Source organism: Aptenodytes forsteri, unplaced genomic scaffold (genome assembly GCF_000699145.1).
Source record: "Aptenodytes forsteri isolate BGI_AS27 unplaced genomic scaffold, ASM69914v1 Scaffold241, whole genome shotgun sequence".
Taxonomy (NCBI): Eukaryota; Metazoa; Chordata; class Aves; order Sphenisciformes; family Spheniscidae; genus Aptenodytes; species Aptenodytes forsteri.
In genome coordinates, this window is record NW_008795252.1 from 7583720 (window position 1) to 7605355 (window position 21636).

The 21636-nt window shown below is 36.5% G+C and overlaps 1 protein-coding gene across 1 annotated transcript; it reads right to left on the minus strand.

Annotated features, from left to right (window-relative positions):
* Positions 1-4652: 4652 nt before the first annotated feature.
* On the minus strand, positions 4653-20620 carry ETNK1 (ethanolamine kinase 1). Its single transcript, XM_009279011.1, has 7 exons — positions 20356-20620; positions 19372-19512; positions 17680-17822; positions 10960-11043; positions 9079-9239; positions 6416-6489; positions 4653-5216 (listed from the first exon to the last, which is right to left on the minus strand). Exons 1-7 carry the CDS (start codon positions 20406-20408, stop codon positions 5144-5146), a joined length of 729 nt encoding a protein of 242 aa, XP_009277286.1. The 5' UTR covers positions 20409-20620; the 3' UTR covers positions 4653-5143.
* Between the last annotated feature and the right edge of the window lie 1016 nt (positions 20621-21636).

Genomic DNA, 21636 nt, shown 5'->3' on the forward strand with positions numbered 1-21636 from the left:
ACAACTTGCCCGGTGCGGAAGAGATGATAGGAGGCAGTAGCTAATTCCAGTAGTTCAGTAATCTAGCACACCTTAGAAGGCATCCAAGAACACAGTAAACAATACCAAAAAAACCCCATTAAAACAAATCAAGAATAGACAGCCACCTCAAACGCACAGGCAAGATGTGGTCAACCTCCTCTGCAAACTACAGGAAGGACTACCTCAAGCAAGAGATAATATTCCACCGGGTTATAGAACAAAGTTTTGTTTAATCAGAAAGTTACCCAAATTTGTTTTAAGATTTCTTTCAGTAGGAGTAACAAAAGAGTATTTTGTGAGCTTTTGTTAGCTACCAAAGGCTTTAAAAAAAGCTGAACTTCATTTTGAAACAAGCTTTACCCTTTACAGTTTGCTCGTCCTTAAACCATGCAAGTAAATAAGCATATCCAATACCTTGCTACACTAAAAGCTTACACTTGAGTTTCCATGTGAATTATTTCCTTTTACTTACATTTACTGAGCCCATCCCCTCCTCTTGACTAATACTTCTTCAATAAACTCACTTCCCAGGACCCTAGTAACTTAAAGGGTCAATATCGATAAGCATGCATACCTTTCATCCAGTGCAGGTAAAGCTGACAGGACGTACAAACTGCATCAAGATCGATCTGTCAGATGGACAGTAAGATCTGCACAGCAGTATTTTCCAGCAGAGTTATTAAACACAGCAGTGACAAGAATAAACTAACAGCTTGAAGGACGCTATGAAGTTCAAAACAGACAGTGAAAGGCAACAGTAATGAAATAGTCAGGCATTTGGGGAAAACTATGCTTCATTACGTCTATGCTTCCAAGATTAAAGGCCTCTTCAAAAAGGGACTTCCTACACAAAAAAATTCTCTTAAGAAGTCATGTACTGACAAAATAAAACACAATTTTAGTCAAAAAGGAAATAGTGATGATTAAGTATGGAAAGGAAGCTTTTTATATTCTTGTTTCCCCTAATGAAGTAGGGTTGTGGGCACGGGGAGGGGGTGGAGGGAATGGCACACAGGGAAAATACCTCAGGTAAGTTTCAAATAGTCTAAAGGGGCTACCAATAGTTCTAGCATTGAGGAAAATGACGGGCAGAACTATTTTAGTGATTTGGGCATTTATTATAAGCATTTACAAGTTAGCAACTAATCCTATTATAAGGCTATATCCACCAAAAACATTTAAGCTGGGGGACTTCTACCACAACTAACTCAATTGCTGTCACCACGGGAGCGCACACTTTAAGAGTACTTCAACATGCTTACGTTTAGAAGTCACCAGCGTTCAAGAACGTATAGGAAATTTTCAGAAGTAAACAATTTTAACAGCCTTCCCTATACCACAGGTACTACATGTACCTCTGACACAGTTTGCCCTATTATTAGAACAGACTTTCTCTTCATTTTAGTACTGTATAAACTCCTTTATTCCCAGAATCATTCCCAAGAGCAAAATGTCAAAAAAGCTAAGGGGGGAAAAAAAAGATGCCGGATGCCCAAGGCTATAAATGGATACCTTAACATAAAACTATTATGCTCTGTTACAGGTCAAGTTAACAAAAGAAGTCTGCACGCAGAGTTAGATTTCTTCTTTACATCGAAATTTCTACAAAATAGGAGAGAATACAATGCAATACACAAGTCCATAAATGCAAGATACAGTACAATTCACACTAATTTACAAATGGTTATTTACACTGTTGTATATACATACACAGTCAGACCTGGTTAATGCAAATTTGGTAAGTCCTTTTGAAATGCAAATCAAGAGGTGTAAATGAAGGAATTTAAAGTTACGTGAGAAGAGACTAGTTATCATTCAGAAATCTTTAATGCTTAGGTAACTTAAGAAATTAGGCATGGATTAGCCAGATCTGACTGCAGAAATGAGAAGAAAAAAATTCACACTATTCTGCTTTACAAAAGCAACCAGGCCACTATGGTCTATTGACTTGATGCTATTTATGCAAGAATGCCATTACTAATAATCCTCTTTATATTTACAATATAGGTTTAACTACAGCAAGAATTATTAATTTTGGCATTCGTGCCCTTAGCTTAACATAAAGGCAACAGAAGATCTTCTTGGCAAGTCAGTCAAAACTACTTAAGGATGTTTCTAGAGCTCAGTCATTTCTTTGTCCTCCTTCAAGTATCTTAACACTGCTATTAAAGAGACCGAGATAAATTAATTGAAACAACTACATGTTCTCTAGTTCGGTGCTCTAGTACCTAACTTACATTCAGAATGTCCTGTATTCACAGTTTCAAGCTACCTTATAATCTGCAATGCTATTGCGAGCTACTGCTTCAAACTTAACACATCTGTAGATATTCCTTAGCAAGCGAGAATATCCGAGTGCTACCGGCTCGAACGGATGTGGAACAAGGCTCAAGGGAACTGGCATTTCATTTTGGAAAACGTTTTACAGCATTTCCTCAGAACTTACCAGGAATTGTTTTAACCTGTACTTGTCTTGAAAGACAGCTGATGCAAAGCAGCATTTGAGTGTGTAAAATGAATTTCAACATGCAAAATGAAAGCCTCTACCAGTACTGCAAAAGTCAACCACTGTAACCTGTGACAACCCTTGTGCGTCTTCCAAGTGGCTCAGGAAAAGCTTGCGGTATTTACTATCTGCTTCAAAGTGCTTTTACGGGATTCAGTGGAACTTCACTCCACAAGAATGAGATTGAGCTGCACTCATGAAGAGCTTTGGTTCTGCAGAAGCAAGCTTCCACTCCTACAGTTATTGCTACTTGAGCTATACAAACAAAAATACTACTAAAAAAAATTACACTAACTCGAAATTTAAATAGTACTGGTACCTAAAACGGGAATGTGGATTGCCAACTGTTGGGAAAGTTAGGATCTGTCAAGTGTTGGATTTCCCAAGACCAAGTGAACTTCACAGCCTTTTTCAAATATTTCACAAATACAAAGCAGCACTGCCAGAAATAAAGCCACCACTTGAAGAAAATAGTAGTAAGAGTTCAAAAGTCTTTATCAATCTTACTTCCAAGCAGATCTTGCTGAACTTAAAGGGACTACCAAGACAGCAGAGTATTATTCAACATATGTCAATAATCTCAGCAGGGAGAAAGTACAGAAAATTAAAGTCTTCAGTGCTTTCATGAGCTCTAGCAACATCCTTGATAACTGCTACAAAGGAAAATATAAATGTCTATTTTAGCTATTTGTTTCTATTTAACTACCAAGAAAATTTGTCCAGTATAGTAGCCTTCAGCTAACAAATGCTAACGAAAATGGTTACCTAATTTCAAGTTACAAGAAATCCCAGTTCTCCCATTTGTATTAGGATTTTTAAGGTTCTGACTGAAGGAAAGAAAAAAAAATTGGAAACAGATGAATACAAACTAGTTCAGAGGAAAAAAAAATCCCAAACCTTGCTTTTGTAAAATAACAGAATGCCATTCAAAATGGTCTTTCAAGGTGAAAGTTTTTCATTCGCATCAATTTTCTTTGTCCTGAATCAATCCAAGCTTTTGTAAAGCACATATGTGTATATGTGTGTGTGTGTATATCCACACACACACACACACACAACAGTGTGCCATAAAGCAATTCTGAATAAATATCTTTGCTGGAGTCTGTACAACAGACTCCCCATAATATTTACTCTTCAGGTAAGTTTGTGTTTGCACGTGTATATGCACACACACAGACTTTGTACATGTGGGCACTTATGTGACCAAAGTGCAAAGTTTTTCAGAGTATAATCAGAGTTGAGTACATGCCTGCCCAACTCCACACTGCATTGTTGGGTTTTATTTTTCTGTTGTGGGTTTCTTCCCCTCCCGCCCCACCCCCCACCCCTTTCCTTTAAAGCCTCTTTTCCACTCAAACTTATACATTGTTTTGTTAAGTAAACATTTTCTTTTCAATTCACATTTTGTAATCCAGACCATTCTTGGTATAATAGCTTTAAGAAATAAGAAAACGTGTGTGATGATCAAAGCCCCTTTGTTCAAGTCATATGCTTTTCCATATTATCCTTCAAACTGGAGACTTTGAAAAGTAATTTGCTACCACAGAAAAGAAAAAAAAAGACATACCAGAATCTGCAACTACAGGACCAAGCATTTAAGACTAGAATCCAAGGTTAGAAGATGACAGAGCAGAAAGATGTCAACAATACATGAACTGTAAACCTAAGCGTCTTGCTCCCCAGTGCAACAGGATCTCTGTTCACTAATCTTCAGTTCAATAGTCCATTCCGCTAGATACTGCTGAAGCACATCAAATGCAGACACCAGAATAGTGTTCAAATTTAGAATCAAGTTTCAAAAAGCAATATAGATTTGGAATAGTCATCTTCTGCTTTAAAAGTACACTTAAACAAGCAGCTTTCCCACAGAAGTTAGAGATGGTACAATGTCCACCTAAGACTATGATGGTACATACCCTCAAAGAATCTGATGGCCACATAACTTTCACATTTCTACAGCTTAACGCATCAAGAAGGAAAAATCAAAACATTATTATTTCAGCAAGCTGGTTGATTCTTACACAAAAGTACCATCATATGGAAAGCTACCTTTTTCTTTTTTAAAAAAGAGGGGGGGAAAATAAAGATCACCCTAACCTTCTTCCCTAGTTAGAGCACGCTGGTGATCTCACGAGTCTATTATCACTCATATTTTGCTTGTATACATCTAAAAGGTTAATATTCTCTGACCATGTTTTCTTTAATATAAGTTAATGCAACTTCAATAAAATAAGTTGTTAAACAAATCCTTTGGAACAACTTCACTGTCTGCACCCAACTTTTACAAAAAACAGATGAAAGCAGCAATGGAATCATGTTAAACTTATAATAAATAATTCACATACAACATATGTTAAATTACAAAGAAGGATTAAATTGCCATTTCTACAACTTTTTATAGATTTAGCAAGTTTCTAATCTGTTTTATATCAACAGCAGTACGTATGCTCTTCATATAAATTTAACATTGAAGGACTGTTTAGAGGCATTATTTATAAAGCAAGAACTACCAAGTGAGCATTACAGAACTTCAACAAATGTTTAGCTTTTTCCAGTATCTGTTCTCAGAAAAGATTCAGGGGTTGTCTATCCACTTGGCAAGCTTCTTCCTCTTCATTACTCAGGAAGAGTTAATGTCATGACCTCCAGCTTCATTTTGAAATACTGGTTAAACCGAACAATTGCATACCTATTCAAAGGGAGAGAGAGATTTGAAGTTAAGAGCAGGTAACTCCTCACATGAAAACAGCATGCTAGGTAGGACTAGTCAAAAGTCCACTTGCCCCAGTACCCTCTTTCCAACATTGACCCTTAGCAGCTGCCAAAGGAAGAAGTTAAGAACAGAGCAGCCATATTAAGGTACTTCCTCACCACCACCCCCACTCCCAGCCTGCTACACTTTGCAAAACAGATGCTGTTCTGGGATTATCAAAGATGTTGTTTTCGTGTTTAATAGTTCTTAATAGACTATCCAACAACTGACAGCTACAATTCCAAAGAAATCTGATCTTGATCATTGCAAGAACAGCATTTTATTCAAAACTGACACATTTGGGTTCTACCACCTGTGCTTTAACTTGGTTTTTTGTGCCATCTAGTGGTTATTAACAAGTACTTCTACTTGAGAATAATTAGTCACAAGTTCACATTTGTCTCATTTACAAAATGACACAACTAAGCCTAGTAAACTGGCTTAGTCAGTGCAGAAAATTCTGAAGTGGCATCTTTTACCAAGCAAAATGATTAATTTTATCACCTCGCCCAGTCACCAATGGAGAGATGAATTCCTCTGCTTGTTGCCATGAAAGACCATTTTAAAAAATGCCAAAGACACCCATCTACCTGAAACAGAACACCATTGGCCAGCATCTCAGGAAACAGAACTTAACATTCACTGACATTACAAAGATTCTTTTAAAAAAAGATTAGGAATATCCAAGATCAACACTCCATGCAATCAGAAGTAAACAAGCTCTTTTGTACAAGAGCCCCGTTTCTTGCTTGACTCTTGCAGTTGGAGACATCAGTCTTGCATCTGACAGATAGTACACCACACTGACCAACTTGGCTTTTATGTCTTTGTCTCTCCCAACAAAAAACATTCAATGCCCAAAAACATTTACTCCTCTAGGTACGTTCCTTGCCTTGTTATACTATGTGTTTTAGCCCAGGGGCAGATACTAATTTAGAGAACTTTCAGCAACAAAAAGCACAGACAGCTTTTACTGTCTTATTTTCTCTTAAAAATTAAGAGTTATAGTATGATCACATAGATCAGGTCTGTTGCTCAGATCTCAATTTCTGATAGCTGGGGTGTTGGACCAGATGGCCCCACAGGTCCCTTCCAGCCTCAAGTATTCTATGATTACACGTAGCAAGCACACTTACCCTAGAAAATCAAAGTCAATGGTGGAGTATTTGGCTTGAATTAGAGCCCACAATCCCCAAAAGAAGTGGGAAGCCTGAAAGAAAAAAAAAATTAGTGAAAGATTAACATTCTATAAAATCCAACACGTAAACGTATTCTCACACCAAGACAAAGTTATCTACAAGAGAACTCTCAAAACCCAATCTTTTTGTAAAGTTATTTGATATCTCTTTACCAAAGAGATTGGTAAACAAGTATTATAGAATTAATTACTGGCAATCAAAGGAGTAAATCCATTGGCATCCTGATCCTCCATGTGTCATTTTCAAGAAAAATAACACTGCAGTTATAAAATAGGTCATCTATTAAGTAGACTGTTGTACAACTATATACACCATGTTAAGAAAAGGACAGAAATACAACTATCTCATTTCTACTGTTGCTAATTAAATTACATTACACTACATGTATTCAACTCTAGTGCAAATATGAAATTCCTTTTGAATCTTTCATTACAACCCTTAGGCCATTATAACTACAACTCACTTTCACTACTGACTTGGACAAAGAGATAGGATCTGTAGCTGTGTAAGAGAACTTCTAACTCATCAGCATTTACACAAGTTTCTCATCTGTTCCAAACTTGCTTCCACTGCAAGTCCAGATAAGTAGTCTGGAGGCCTATGTTCAGTTTCAGATTGAAACTACGGATTACATTAATGATATGATTGTTAGTATACTTCAGATGAACAAATACATGTAATGGCCATGAGCTTCATAGTCTGCTTGTGGAAGACATTTCTGGACCACCCAGGTTACAACTGATATACTTCAGACTTCTGTTCAGTAAAGAACTGTTTACAGTTATTACCTAAATTGCTTCCTGAAGCTTGCATGTACACTTTACCAGAAGTGTAGAAGACACATGCATGCACACACGCCTGAAAACACCTTAAAATGGCAGCTACTGTGTCTACATGTGAATCTTTCTTGTACCTCTAGATAACTTTGCCTGATAGTGAGCAGTTTGGCATTTTACACTAGCACCCATTAACTTCAGTTCGTATTTTCTCTTCACAAAGCTTCCCACATTAACTGACACAAGAGTGTTTGGCAGTATTTGTGCATCATGTGTGGTCTATAGGCAGGTCTTGAGCTGTTCTCTAAACAGAACTCTATCCTCTTAAACATTAGTATGACCATAGTTTAAAACTGACAAAACAATGCTATATATTTTAAAACAGACCACCAGCCTACTTAATTGCATATCTAACTTTCCTAAATGAATGGGACAGCTGAATTTAATAGTAACAGTTGATAATACAGATTTTAAAAGAATAACAGCAAACAAGCTGGTATTTTTTAAGGGCTTGTTTAATAATCATCTTCCTAGAACATGAACTGTATTTCCTCACTTCAACCATTAGCTTTTTGCCAGAAAACTGAAGGTATCACAGTAACAGAGGTGTGCTTGGATTAGTCAGAAAGAGGACTGAAATAAGGCCAAACTGGCTTCTTAACCTTAGTCCTCCTATGAATAGTTTGGCATGTTATCCTTCAGGAGAAAGCAAAATAAAGTTATCTAGCTGTTGCGTAAAAGGCACTTTTGCTGTAACATTTCCTGTTACATCCTTTAGGCAAAACAAGATCAGGGCTAGCTGGAAAACGTAACAAAAATAACGTGAACTTGTAAAGTATCTTCAGAAATCACACAGATATAAAGGGGGGGGGGATGGACAACGACACACATCTTCAAACAGTATACATAATTGGGGATTGAATACATTCAGGGACTCAATGCCATACCTATTTGACTTCTTATTCTACCTCCACGAATGATGTGAGGTTTTTTCCCTGAAGGACAAGGCACCAAAGCCAGGTGGAATTTTCTGAGGGCAGATCAAAATTGAACACACTCCATCCTTTCAAAGGGAAAGAGCAAGGGAGTGAAGCTTTTACATCCAAAGTCTGGGAAAGAGACTGATGGACAGGAGACAGCTTAGAACGCACAAGATACAGGAGGAGCAGGGAGCAGACTCACAGACAGCCCTCACGCTCTACAGAAAGGCAGAACTTCCAGGGAACCAAAGGAGACTACATGTGCACTTTGCTAGAATTTAAACCACTAAGGTGACCAAAACCAAATCTGAAAGCAACTCTCTGCTTGCCAAGACACTGCAGGCAAGGAAAAGAGTTAAGGTAGTACTGAAAGACTCTAGAGTGACCTAATTATCGGGGGGGGGGGATTAACTAAAGTATCCTAGTTTGATAAAATTTTATCCTCTTACTTTAAAAAGGCTTTTAAAATCAGAAGATTTATAGGTCCTTATGAAGTACTACCTTGTTCTTCTGTCTTCTTACCATTACAAGAAAAAGTTCAACACAGACCCACCATAAGCTCTAGCCAATTCAGGAACTTGCCAGACCAATAAACAGCCAATAGAAATACTCACTAAAAGCTCATCTCGTCTTCTGAATGCTCACTGCCTCTCTTTCACTAGGAATATTTTTCAGACAATTTTTAACACACAACATAACAGAAGGTTTCCATAGAACAGACTAAGGAAATTTTTCTTTACATACCACAGCACTCAGAGTAAGAAACTGGCAATTACATTTGTCCATAGAGTAGCAGGCTTCTCTATAGCATTTAATATATTCTAATCAACAGTATGTTATTTACCAGTGCAAACTGATTGACTTGGACATATAGAACTTCAACTTCTTTTTCACTGACTTCTGTGCCAAATCCTTTATATTCTTTGTAGGCCTCAAGGTAAGATCTCAGCCATTGTTCCTGTAATTTTCTGTTAGGATAAAGGCTGTAGTCTACCTCATTTACTCCTAGAAAGAGAAAAAAATAGCTATTAGAACCTTACGGTGTCTAAAAAGACCATCATAATCACATTACTGGACTACTTCCCCCCTCCTCACCCCCCAACACACATGCACAAATTGATGTGGACAAACATCAGTGTTTTTACTTTGACCTGATTTTATCAGTTACATGTTGGCAAGAATTTCTCACCCATGAATCAGAGCATTCAACATAGTAGAAAGATTTATGCTGTGTATGTTTTCAGCCACATACGTATTCTACTTGTATTTTGAAATTCAACAAGTTTGGCTTTGAGAGAAGCCTCAAGAAAAAGCATTTGCATTATGAAACAAAAGCCCTCCCACGCACATCAAATATTACACATTTCATAAGAAAAGGGACTTGTGTACAACAGTATCCAAAGCTGAATCCAGATATATATACATTGTCACCAACTAAGCTCATATTTCTGAGATGAAATTTTATTGGAAGTGTACCTCTCTCTTCCCCAGGGTATTGGTAGAATTAGAAGTTTTATCTCCACAACCACTCTTTTGTCTTATTTTTTTTTTTCTATACTGGAGATGCTTAGTCACAGGCCACATGGAGTCTGCCAGGAGTCCCAAACCTGGATCACAGTTCACTCCCACTAGCTATCATTCCCAGAAGATTTGGGAATTCTCCTTAAGTCTTATTTTTATGAACAGTGCAATCCCCTACCACCTAAACTCTTTCCTGTGTCAGATCCACTCAAATTTAGCTTTTAAAAAAAAATCAGATTTTTACTGGATGGCTAGAGAATAGAGATGAAGCACAACTCTTCTCCATAGACAAAAAAAGTATTTGTGTGTTTAGTCTTCTTACTGTACTTAGCTCCTTAAAGATGTAGTCAGACTCTCGTAAGTCCCAGATGAAAAAAATCAAAAGCTCTCAAAATTTGTTTTGTAAAGAATTTAACTTGCTTTCCAAATACTTAAATTACCAAGTATACACTCTGAAATTTTTTTTTTTTACGTTATCTAGACTTAACGTTCAGTTTGTGAGACAACAACTGGTAGATTAAGGCTCTTAATTTCACCACACTGCATTTTCCATCTATACTAATCATTATGTAGGTTTTTCCTGTTGCCCCATCTTCTGAAATAACACAACATACACCCAAGGTTATTTCTCTCTTACAGAGTAAACAGAATGAGCATTCACTGAAAAAAATTGAACTAGTAAACGAATGAGTCTACCAGCACCTTATTCCTAAAATCCCACCTTTTTCCTACACCAGAGTCTTAGCCTTTACTTCTTATTTTAGGACACGACTCAAGGGCAAGTACTTAGCATACACATGCAAAGCCACCAAAAACCACATAAGCCTGCCTTTTGGAACTGTGGAACCACACAGCATATTCTCGGTGTATACCTATGCTGTAAAAGATACATCTGCAGTATTTCACTACAGCGTGCTGAGTCTCCGCTGTGTCATTTCACAGAAGTATACTGTGAAAGCTGTGAGTTCTGTATTTATTTAACTCTGCAAAAGCTTAGGACATGATGTTCCCATTTCTGGGTTAGCAGAACTGCAAAGGAAGGGCATAACTGGCCTGCAAGATGAGACATTAACACATTTTGATACCATCAGATGAACAGCTATATACATGTATCTAGATATACAAACAGAGAAAAAGAGAATGTGCAAGAATGAGGGTTTTTTATAAAACCAGTTTACCTTTACCTCAGAAATCCAGTTTTTACCTGCAAATTCATTGAAGTGATTTCCAATGTCATAAGCCAGGTAGTTGTATCCAGAGTACTCATAGTCTATGAACTGCACATCACCTATGTGAGACACAACAGCAGCAACATCAGAGTCCATATCAAATGAAGTCACAGCCCTAATCCTTTGGTGTCCTTTGAAGTTTTGGGGGAAAAACAAAACCACACCACACACCCGTCTTACTTGTGCCCCGTTGTGTGCACTCAGACATTCCAGGGTAAGGCTGTGATTTTTATGATATGAGATTTCCTTGAATATTCATTCAAGAAAGCTCTTAAATAATTACTTAGAGCTTACAGTTCTCTATTTTTAAACTCTGAATAGCAGAATTTCAATTTTAACTGCTACCACATGAGGGCATCCCTTACCTTCAAAATAAGAAATACAGTAGAGGATCCTTTATTTAAACTTTATGTACAAATAGCAGATCAATTTTTCCCCAACTTAAAAAAGAACAGTCCTCTTTATTCTCATATAAATGTGCAACCACAGTGGACTAACACATTGCAACATGCTGGTATTTCCTTTAACATGTTGATATTTCCTGCTTCCTCCAACCACACTTACAAAGCAAGACTATTCTTAATTGTTGCTTTTTTTAGCTGGCTTAAACTAATCTCAAGAAACCAGACAATCCTCAAGTCCTCCAAACTATGAAACCATGTAGTGTTATGTAAACAAGGACTGATAAAGCAGCAAACACAGCCCCCAATGTTTCCAAATGACATTTAACTACAGTGAAGCTGGGGAAAATGCTTCACTCAAGGTAATACAGCATTGAACCTGCTTAAGAATGTCTACACCACATCAAACAGTCAAAGTAAAACTAGAGCTCTTGTATTTTAAGGGAAACCAGCAAAATTGCTAAAGATATCAGAAAAGGAAGCAATGCATTAACTTAAGAGCTGTTTGCACTAGAACATTAAAATGTAAAACCTTACATTTCCCACTGCAGTGCTGAAATGGGTAATTTTCACAGTTGCACCCTTCTCCCTCTCTACACCCATTCTTTTGATGACTAGCTGCATATTTACTCAATAAAAACACATTCCTTCTATTACAATGAACAATCTTCTTAGCATGACTTAAAACATCTTGCAGATACTAATACTAACTATCAGAACTCCAGGTCAAAAAAAAGTAAATCAAGAATAATGTTAAGTCTGTTATGTATTTCCTAGACTAAGGATTTTAAGTGTCTAATATACTGCCTCCTTAAGATTTATGGATATTGCACATATCAAATACAATAGCTTTGCCAGATAAGTGTCCTGACCAAAATCACAGAACACTTTGTTAGAAGCGTTCCTTTTATCTATGCAGTTCATCTTTACCATATTTGAAATACTAACACATTAACGTTTTCCAGATGGATAAATCTTCTTGTCTAAGCACTTATAATGGAAGTTAAATCCCACAATACAAACAAAAATCACTGAGTCACAATCCTCCAAGTCAGAGTTCACCCTTACTTCCACAGAAAGAGAGGACTGCTTACCAAGGTTATGAGGTTAAACCTTTTAGGCTCTGACAAACCAACATGAAAATGGCCTGCAGAGTGGCAAGCTCCTCCCAGGAAAATCTTGTTGGCAACGGAAAATTGAGGTTCTCTAGAACTCTGAAGGGACAAGAAATTTTACAGCAGCTGCAGCCAAGATCTTGTAATATTGTCACAGATTAACTTCTGCCACTGCTTGACTGGCAGATTCATATACTTGTATATGCCTGCATTTCCCACTGGTTCTTTAGTACTACTTTTAAGAAGCAGCATCTATAAGTTACAAGCCAGTCAAAATGCACAGCCCAACCCTGGTTAATATTCTGCTACACAACTGACCTCCTGAACCCCCCTACACACCCCCAAACATTTGATATTGCTGGCATTCAGACACTTTTCCTTACTCCCCCAGGTAAAATACAAACATGGCAGGTGAAAGTCTACTTGCAAAATATCAACGTAATACTTTAAATTTCTTTCATGTGCAAATTTCATCTTGAATATACTTAACGTGCTATTATGCATTTTTAAATACAGCTAACATTTAAAACTCACTTCCAGATATAAATAATATTATGTACAATAAGAAATTCAATCTAACAAGATACAAATGAGGCTGTTACCAGGCACTCTCCTATGGGGAAAGGCATGTGAACAAGTGGTGCGATAAACCTCCAGTCAGTGCACAAGTAGCACGCTGCATGCCACCACAAGGCAGCAACAATGGCATACCTAATCTGTAGCAGATGATGAAAGTTTGGCAAACTCACATTCGATAAAACAAAAGTTCAAAGTGAAGAAGTCCTACATTTTTACTGATCTCTTTCAGACTTATGCTACTGTGGAACTCAACCTTAAGTTTAATTTTTGCATGAAAGGCTCAAAATAAAGATGCACAGTTCTTTCTGTGAAACTGAAAGAAAGCAAAAACCGTAAGTTTGTCACTTCATAAATGCATACAGGAAAGCCACTTCTAAAAGATATGGCTTACACTAGTAGTTAAGCAGCTAGCTTTTGTTTTGAGGTTTTTAATAAATACAAAGAATTTGTACATTCTACTGATTTCACAGGGAGCAGGCAGACCAACAAGAGACATTAATCTAAGTGCATTTGTATTTTATTGAAGTGAGACATGATTTAAAACTAAGCTCTATCATCTCTCTGGAGAAGCTACTGTTATCAACAGGAATAGAGACATCAAGAGTACTGAACATTTCAAGTTGAAACACACTCCTTTCATCAAGGGGTCTACTAGTATAGACAACATGCAATGTAATCCATGAAAACTACATAAAGACACAAAATGGAATACATGTTGTGTTCTGTACACCAGAAATTCAATTTTTAAATAGATCAAGTAGTAGTCAAGAGGACATCTGTTAGATCTCCTCAGGGAACTGAAAGGTAGGAGGGTGATGACACCTCTCTTTCTAGCTGCTCTTCACTTTTAATGGTTTAATAAGGTAAGCACTTTTGACGTGCAAGTCCTAGCTGTAGTTACCACAGCAGAATGATGTATCCTGAGTTCCGTCCCATCCTGCTCATCAGGTGAGCCACTGAGGCCCTAGAAGACAGCTTCAGTAAAGACAATGATCTATGCTATGAACATACTTGAAAATTCACAAACGGGTCATATACCCAAAGAATAGTTTCAGCTATAAATACCCAATATATCTTTGGAAAAAAAAAAAAAAAAAAAAAAAAAAAAAAAAAAAAAAAAAAAAAAAAAAAAAAAAAAAAAAAAAAAAAAAAAAAAAAAAAAAAAAAAAAAAAAAAAAAAAAAAAAAAAAAAAAAAAAAAAAAAAAAAAAAAAAAAAAAAAAAAGGTTTTTAGATCAAAACCAGAAGCCTTAAACATACCTCAGTCTTCAGAAGCACTGAGCACCCACAGACTCCTACCAAAGATCATAGAAAACATTGGGTAGGCAGAGGGAATAAACAGAACAAAACTAGCCATCTACCTACACACTTAACTTCCTGGCAGGTGATTTTAATACATTCAAAAAGAGCACGTACAGATATAGACAAAAGAATACTGATACTTGGTCTTACTGAATAGCAACTATTTAAATACTCTTAAAAAATCAAGTATTTTTGGAAACTCCCAGGTCACATTGGAGAAAAAAAAAACACCAAACTTTAAGAGCATCAGAACACAAGGTCTATAAATAAGCAGTACCAAGCACCAAGCATTATTTTGACTATCTTGATGCCCAAATTGTAATTAAGAGCAACGTGAAGCTCTGAGTTATATCCTTCAAAGAGTAGTTCACACTGATAATTATGTTATGTAAAGTAACACTTGCAAGTTTTCATATCCTGAGTGACTGCAAACGGACATTAACAAAACAGCAAGAGGCAGAGTTCTGTCAGCCACAGCATGAACAAATTCAAATGAAACGAGTGACTCTCCATTAAATGAAGCTAGCACTCAACATTCTATTCCAGTCTCGTAAATAAAATTTAAGGACATGAGACTGATTCTTCTTAAAAGCAGTATGTGGCACAACTATGATTTTTCTTTCAAATCTGAAAATTTAACAAGAATTTAATGCAGAGGACAAGTCTAAAGCAAAGCACTGGGACAAGCCACAATCATTCTAACTGTATTGGACAGGAGTCCTAGTATCTGTTGATAGCCTGTAGCTTAAAAAACACATACACTCACCCACCCCATGCCTAGTAAATGTGCAAATTAAGCATTCACAAGCAAAGTGATAAATACAGTGTTGCTAAAACCAATAAATTAGTTATTTTGTTTGTGCCAGCTTCTGAAAAGCCAGATAAAGACTACCAGCTTTGCTCAAACTTTACTGGGGAGAGAAAAAAAAAAAATAGTAGTTAATCTAGAAGACTGATTCTCTCTCTTCAGTTACAACTTAGGGTCACCAAGGTCTTTTTGATACACAGGAGCCTTTCTAGATGAAAGAGTGAATTTAGTAAGAGTACAGCATCACCAAAGCTGTTAACTGCCTTCATACAGTTTGATGTCACTCCTAATGAAGTACATCTTTAAAGATTCTATTTTGTGCTCTTGCAAAGTTATTTGTATACCAATAGAAGCTTTTGCTCTGCTAAACAAAATTCCAGCAATACATGTTTATTTACAGTTAAAAAGCTGAGCTTCCACTCCTAAAATCATGTTCCTCATCTTAAGACTGTACTAACAGACAGATTGATATTTTCTGCTCTGTAAAAAGTACACTGTAAGAAACAGCTTTCAAACAGACAAATATTCTACAGATGGCTTTGAGGTTTGGTTACTATGAAAATGGTACCTGTTGTACTGTGTTGTAAAACTTCTGCAATCTGGGTACATGTGCAACATTCAAACGTAAGTTTAGTAAATATCTATTTCGTATTTCCAAGTATTCCCCCCCAAGATGTTAACAGCTAGCTTGAAGCCAGAGTGCTTTATGTACCTCCCTCCTCCCCACCCTGTCCCCAAACACTAAGCACTCACACACTTGTTATTGTAGGATTGCTCATAAGCGATACACTGCTGGCATAGTTTTTAACTCCATTCTGTTTACAAAAAGAAAAGCATATAGCATTTGTTTTAAAAGTAGGAACTTCAAGCCTATTGACCATGATAGCAAGCCTTTTAAAGGAGTTCCAATTTTTTTTGCAGCATGGTTCTACTATGAAAAGTGACTATAAAAATTACTTTTACCTCAATGGGTATGTTATGGAACGCTAAAACTGAAGGTAGTTTCAGCACTGAAAAAAACTACACAATAACAATAGATTTATTTTTGGTACTACAGTATCACAACTGCAATGTGTTTAAGACCACAAGCTGATTTTTTTTCCGCATACCTTCCATGCTTTTTTCCCCCTCCTCTTTTTAAAGCAGAACTATAACCCCTACCACTGAAACTAAGTAAAACGACTGAAGTTTCCCACTGAATTCTTAGAATTTAAAACTGCTGTTAATAGCATTGTACAGGTACGTAGACATACATATTTATACACACCTATAGAACTAGAAGTACTGCAATTCTCTTCAAAATGGTATTACTTGGAGGGAAACTTGTATACAAACCACCAAAAGACTCTTTTCTCAATTCACATGCATTCAGTGCATATCTGATGCAGAAATTGGTTATACATACACAGCCAGTTTTCATACTAGAACCAACTCCAGCATGCTTTTGTTAGTTTTTATTTAGAAATTAAGGCACATAGGCTTAAAAGGTCAAAGACTAATAACGACTGAGGGAGAATACTTCAGTTCCATCCACAGTCATTTACTTCACACACTTTCGACTTACATGCCAACAGTCTTAAACTGTCAAACAAATATGAAGATACTAGAAGGAACATGTCATCCTCACTTCAAAAGAAAATCCTGATCTAACCTGATGTACTTGTTGCGCTCAGCTGAGCTCAGATATTTGAAATGGAAGAAAAGTTGTGCATTTTTACTGCACCATGGCCATTTTAATGTTGCAAGTTTGCCTTTTTTGTTTGTTTTAATATCCTGTTTAATTGATTCATTTAGTAACCGAACCTCAAACCACTAAAATCCAGAAATAAGAGAAACTGTGGGTTTATACAGAAGCGTTACAGATTTTAGTTACGGCATTCTTTAATAACATGAATTATGAATTAAATTTATTATAATAAAAACAAAAATGTAATTCATCTTTGCTAAGAGGTGTACTGCCTACAACTGTTTAAATGAAGTATGTATTTACGAAAGAAATCTTTAAGATGCCTATGTACCTCACGCAGGAAATAGTCACAGAATGTAGTATTAAGTATCACTAAGATACTTCATTATGAAGGTGTCTTCCCACAATTACAAACCAGAACAATACATGTTGTATGAGATAACGTCTTCAAGTTATTTTCTCTGCTTGTATGATTTTTTTTCCCTCCGAAAAGCTTTATATGACTAGAACTAACAATTACATACTTTGAAGCCTAGTCATACAGGAAAGCTAGGGATTAACAAATTCATTAAAGCAAAGCAAGAAACACCAACATTCTTCCTCTGTACAGTAACGTATAGATGAGAATTAGCTAATTAAGCAACTTAATATTTGCACAGATATCACTACCACTACTACATTGGGTCGTAAAAGCTCAAATTGAGTTCACTCACTAAAGTCAGTAAAATGACACTACCAGTGTAGCAAATGCAACTACAGCATAAACAAACTAAGCCACTACTTACTGTTCAGTTCAATACCTACCTCGTTTCTTGTTGTAAATAATATTCTTACACAACAGGTCATTGTGACAGAGTACCACTGGTGATCCTAAATTTGACAGTCTTTCCTTCATCCAGGCCATCTCTTCCTGAAGAACTTGAGGACTTGGAATGTCACTTAAAAACCTTTTTAGGTGTAAGAAGTTTGAGTATTAGTATTTAGTACTGTGTGTTCCATGCCAATAACTTAGTTATTTTCCTCTATATTCTTATTTCAAATAATTCAATAGACCTTCGCCCAAACTAGAGCAACCTTTCCCCTGGCACCATGGCAGTCAAATTATGAAAATTATTTCCCTCTGTCCTCCCCCCAAAAAAATCTCTGAAGATTGTCTGTGCTGTAAAAATGACAGCAGTGCAAAAATCAGGAGTAGACTTAAACACAATCCTGAACATTTTTTAGAGTAAAGATTAAAACTGTTATAGCATGAATTTCATTCACTTTTTGCTCACATTACATTACTTCCTTCAAGTAGGATACACAGTAAGTACTATATGTATGTATACAGAGGAAATTAGGATTCATTTTTAGTTCTAGTCACAGTAAATATGCTTAAGTAGGCATTTCTCTTTTAGACTTTCAATTAACTACTCAATTTTTCAGTTTTCTTAAGAATGTTACATTGTAGAAAAAAATTCAGACAACTGCTAGATCATTCTTTAATTACAATGCAGCAACAAGGGCAGTTGGCATTAGTGACTTCAAAGAAGTTTATGAAGAATGTTTAAGCTGGAATCTGCTACTGAGTGATATGAAGTTTGATGATATAGTACAAACACTTCCAAATTACAGTTTTAGCTTAAAAGTTTGATTTCCAATCCCCGAGAAACATTGTCTTCAACTCAAGCTTTAGATTACAGCACAAATTTTATTTAGGTTAACGTAAATGTAAAACATTGCTCCTAATTTTGCCGTTCCTCTCATCCCAATCTTCCAGTGACTGATGCTAGAACCATTCTGAAATATTTTCTTATTTTGTTAAGCTCCTAAGAAAAAACAGTTTGATTTACAAGTCAAGAGCTATACTGGGATGCTAAAAACAAAGTGTAATTAAACCCTTAAACCCAGGTGAAACTCCATGATAGCACAAGTCTAGAATGACTGTGTGGATACCTTTTCCTCCTCTGGAAAACACTTCAGGAGCTCATCCCATCACCCAAAACAGCCTTTCAAACTTTACTTTTATGCCACCCAATTTTGGACAAATTTATAAACTCAACAAATACAGGACAGCTAAGAGGTGCAGGTCAGAATGAACAAGCAGCAGTACTCCTGCAACCCCAGGAAATACGTTTTCAGTATTCACCCCAGAACGTAGGTCTCAGTTTGGGAGACTCATGGATGTTTCAAAAGCTGTTGAGACAACTACCTGAAGTAGTACTTCACTTGACCTTGGTTCTTTAAAAAGAGTAAAGAAAACTGCCATCATTTATTAAGTGTCCAATCAAACCAAGAACTGTATGTATATATACACAATATACCAAATGAATTGAAAGTCTCTCCTTATCATATTTGACATTTATATAGCTACTTCAGTATACAAAAGTATGACAAAACTCAAAATTTTACACAGTTCAACGTTACGTGGTAACCCAAACCTGTATTTTTAAACATTCTTCTACTCCTCAACCAGAAAGAATAGGAAATCTGGAAAGCACATAATGAAATACTTACCTTTTATTTACTTCCTCATCCATAAATTCTGTGGGTATGAGAGAGAAGTATTTCCTCATCTTCAGCCACAGATTAGATTTAGGGATCCATCCATTGTGTGCATGAATAGTATGAATTTTAGCAAGTTGTCTGGCAATGAGTCTAAAAAAAACCAAAGTTTAATTTAATGTTATATTTGCAATAGATCTGACAGTCTTTATCATATTTTTCCTAGCAACAAGAGAAGACAACTACAATATATTTAACAGAAAAACTGTAAAAAAATGCAGCAAGGGAATCCAAAGAGGGTTTAAACAAGAGCAGCACAGCTATAGGGCAGCATCTTTAAAGAATCAAAAGGTCATTAGCAGCGCTACTTAAGGGAAGGGAGGTGGTGGGAGGTATTGCAGTTCAGTTATAGCACGCATACCTCACCTGTATTTACAGTCTATTCTTCAACTTGCTTATCTTTAGAAGAGTCGACTCAAATTAGCTGCCATTGTTAGGCAAATACATTTCAGTGCATACATGAAAAGCTAAAATCTTAAGACATCAGCACTTCCTGTTCACCGCTAATAGTTTAAAAAATTATGTCTCAATGTAAGACTATCTATCTTGAACCTATTCACAAAAGGAATGTATTGGAAACAGAGCTAGGCATACTTGCTTTAATCAAGTCCAGCCCCCTACAACTCCACCATGTTAAATGATCTCCCTAATGGTAATGTGCAAGTGTTAAATACTCACAATAAGCAGACCTCTAATGAGTATATAGTCTTCTGGGGAGGCAGCGAGGATCATTTGTTCAGCACTGAAACACCATGATAACTAAGACAGACGACACTGAGTTGTCAAGAGTGTGAACATCAACTTAGTGCAGGCTTATAGAAATATTTCTTTTCTGCCTGTTCATAAACTAAGCTTGACATCCTTTGGGCCTGACAGAACACCATAAATGCATCATAGAACTTGAATAATAAAATAATAAAAACACAAAAAGCTTACCTGAAAATATCTGGATTGCATACGTGCTCTGGATCCAGTGCTTCTCCCTGCATGAACTCGTAGCACAGGCCATTATTGAAAGTACAGTACAGTTGAGGTGCACAGCCATGAGCCTGCAACACGCGGAAACTCTTCACTTCCTCATCTCGATCCACTAAGAGCTCGGTCTTATTTCCATAGATCCTAACTAGAACCACATCGTCTGTTATGTCACCCACGTAGCAGCCAATGAGTTTATTGGTGATTCCATCGGTGAACAGCTGAAAAGTAAAAATAATGCATAAGCAACTCGGATCTGTATCTGCATTTTCAATGTGCAGGGAAAGAATGCAGGGTTATTCTTTAGTTCACAAAACAAACGTTTATTACATTGAGCATTAACAAAAGAAATCTTTAAGATCCAGGAAAATCGTGGAGAAAATTGCAAGGATTTTTCCCAGTAACACATGAAGAGAGAAGAGGAAAATGTGAAAACATACTACAGTGAACTACAGAAATATTACATGTAAAAGGCAATAACTGAAAGCTCAATATTGTAAAATGAGTTTCCACATAACCACTCTGAAACTGGTGGATTAAAATGGCTGAAATCAAAGCCCCAACCAGGCAGCATGAAAACAAAAAAAATTTTGATGTGCTTCAGAATTTCAGTATTTCCTATCAGTGCACAACTAGTAAAAGATACTCCTGGAGTTCTAAACTACTCCTTTTAAAAAGCAAAATTCAGGTCAGAAACAGTTCAAGTTCGGTGGTTATCATCTTCCCACTAGCATTGAGGTTTTACTGATAGAGAACAATTCCTAAATTCGCTTTGGCATCTCTACAAATTTGAGATGGCACTTAAAATTCAAGACCCCAGTCTTCAGCCTCAAGTACCATTCCAAATTTAAAAGCTTCTGACAAGATCCGCTATCCTCCCATTTTACTTCATAACTGGTACATGCCATTTAAGAGATTAAAAAAAGCATTTCAAGTCCTTACCATTAAGATGTATATAAACACAATTTTTAAAGCCCTGCAATTCACTAGACCAGTCTAGTCACTGATGCCTGAACATGCTGAAGATGAAGCAAGTAACTTTCTACAAAAATAAGTAAGAGCATGATATTTACATCTAATGAAAACCTACTCACTGCCTTTCAAATAACGATGGAGGTATGGATACTACAAGTTCCTAGCTATGGAAAAGGGGGGGGGGGGGGGGGGGGGGAGAGGCCGCTTTGGCATCTCTACAAATTTGAGATGGCACTTAAAATTCAAGACCCCAGTCTTCAGCCTCAA

Bases quoted from the DNA above. Each gene is read 5' to 3' on its own strand.
- ETNK1 (XM_009279011.1), bottom strand. From the start codon at position 20,408: ATGCAGGGAGAAGCACTGGATCCAGAGCACGTATGCAATCCAGATATT. The intron at 17,823-19,371 runs GTAAGTATTTCA...ACACCTAAAAAG, and splicing joins GATGAGGAAGTAAATAAAAG to GTTTTTAAGTGACATTCCAA. The intron at 6,490-9,078 runs GTAAATAACATA...TTTTTCTTTCAG, and splicing joins AAGTCAATCAGTTTGCACTG to GCTTCCCACTTCTTTTGGGG.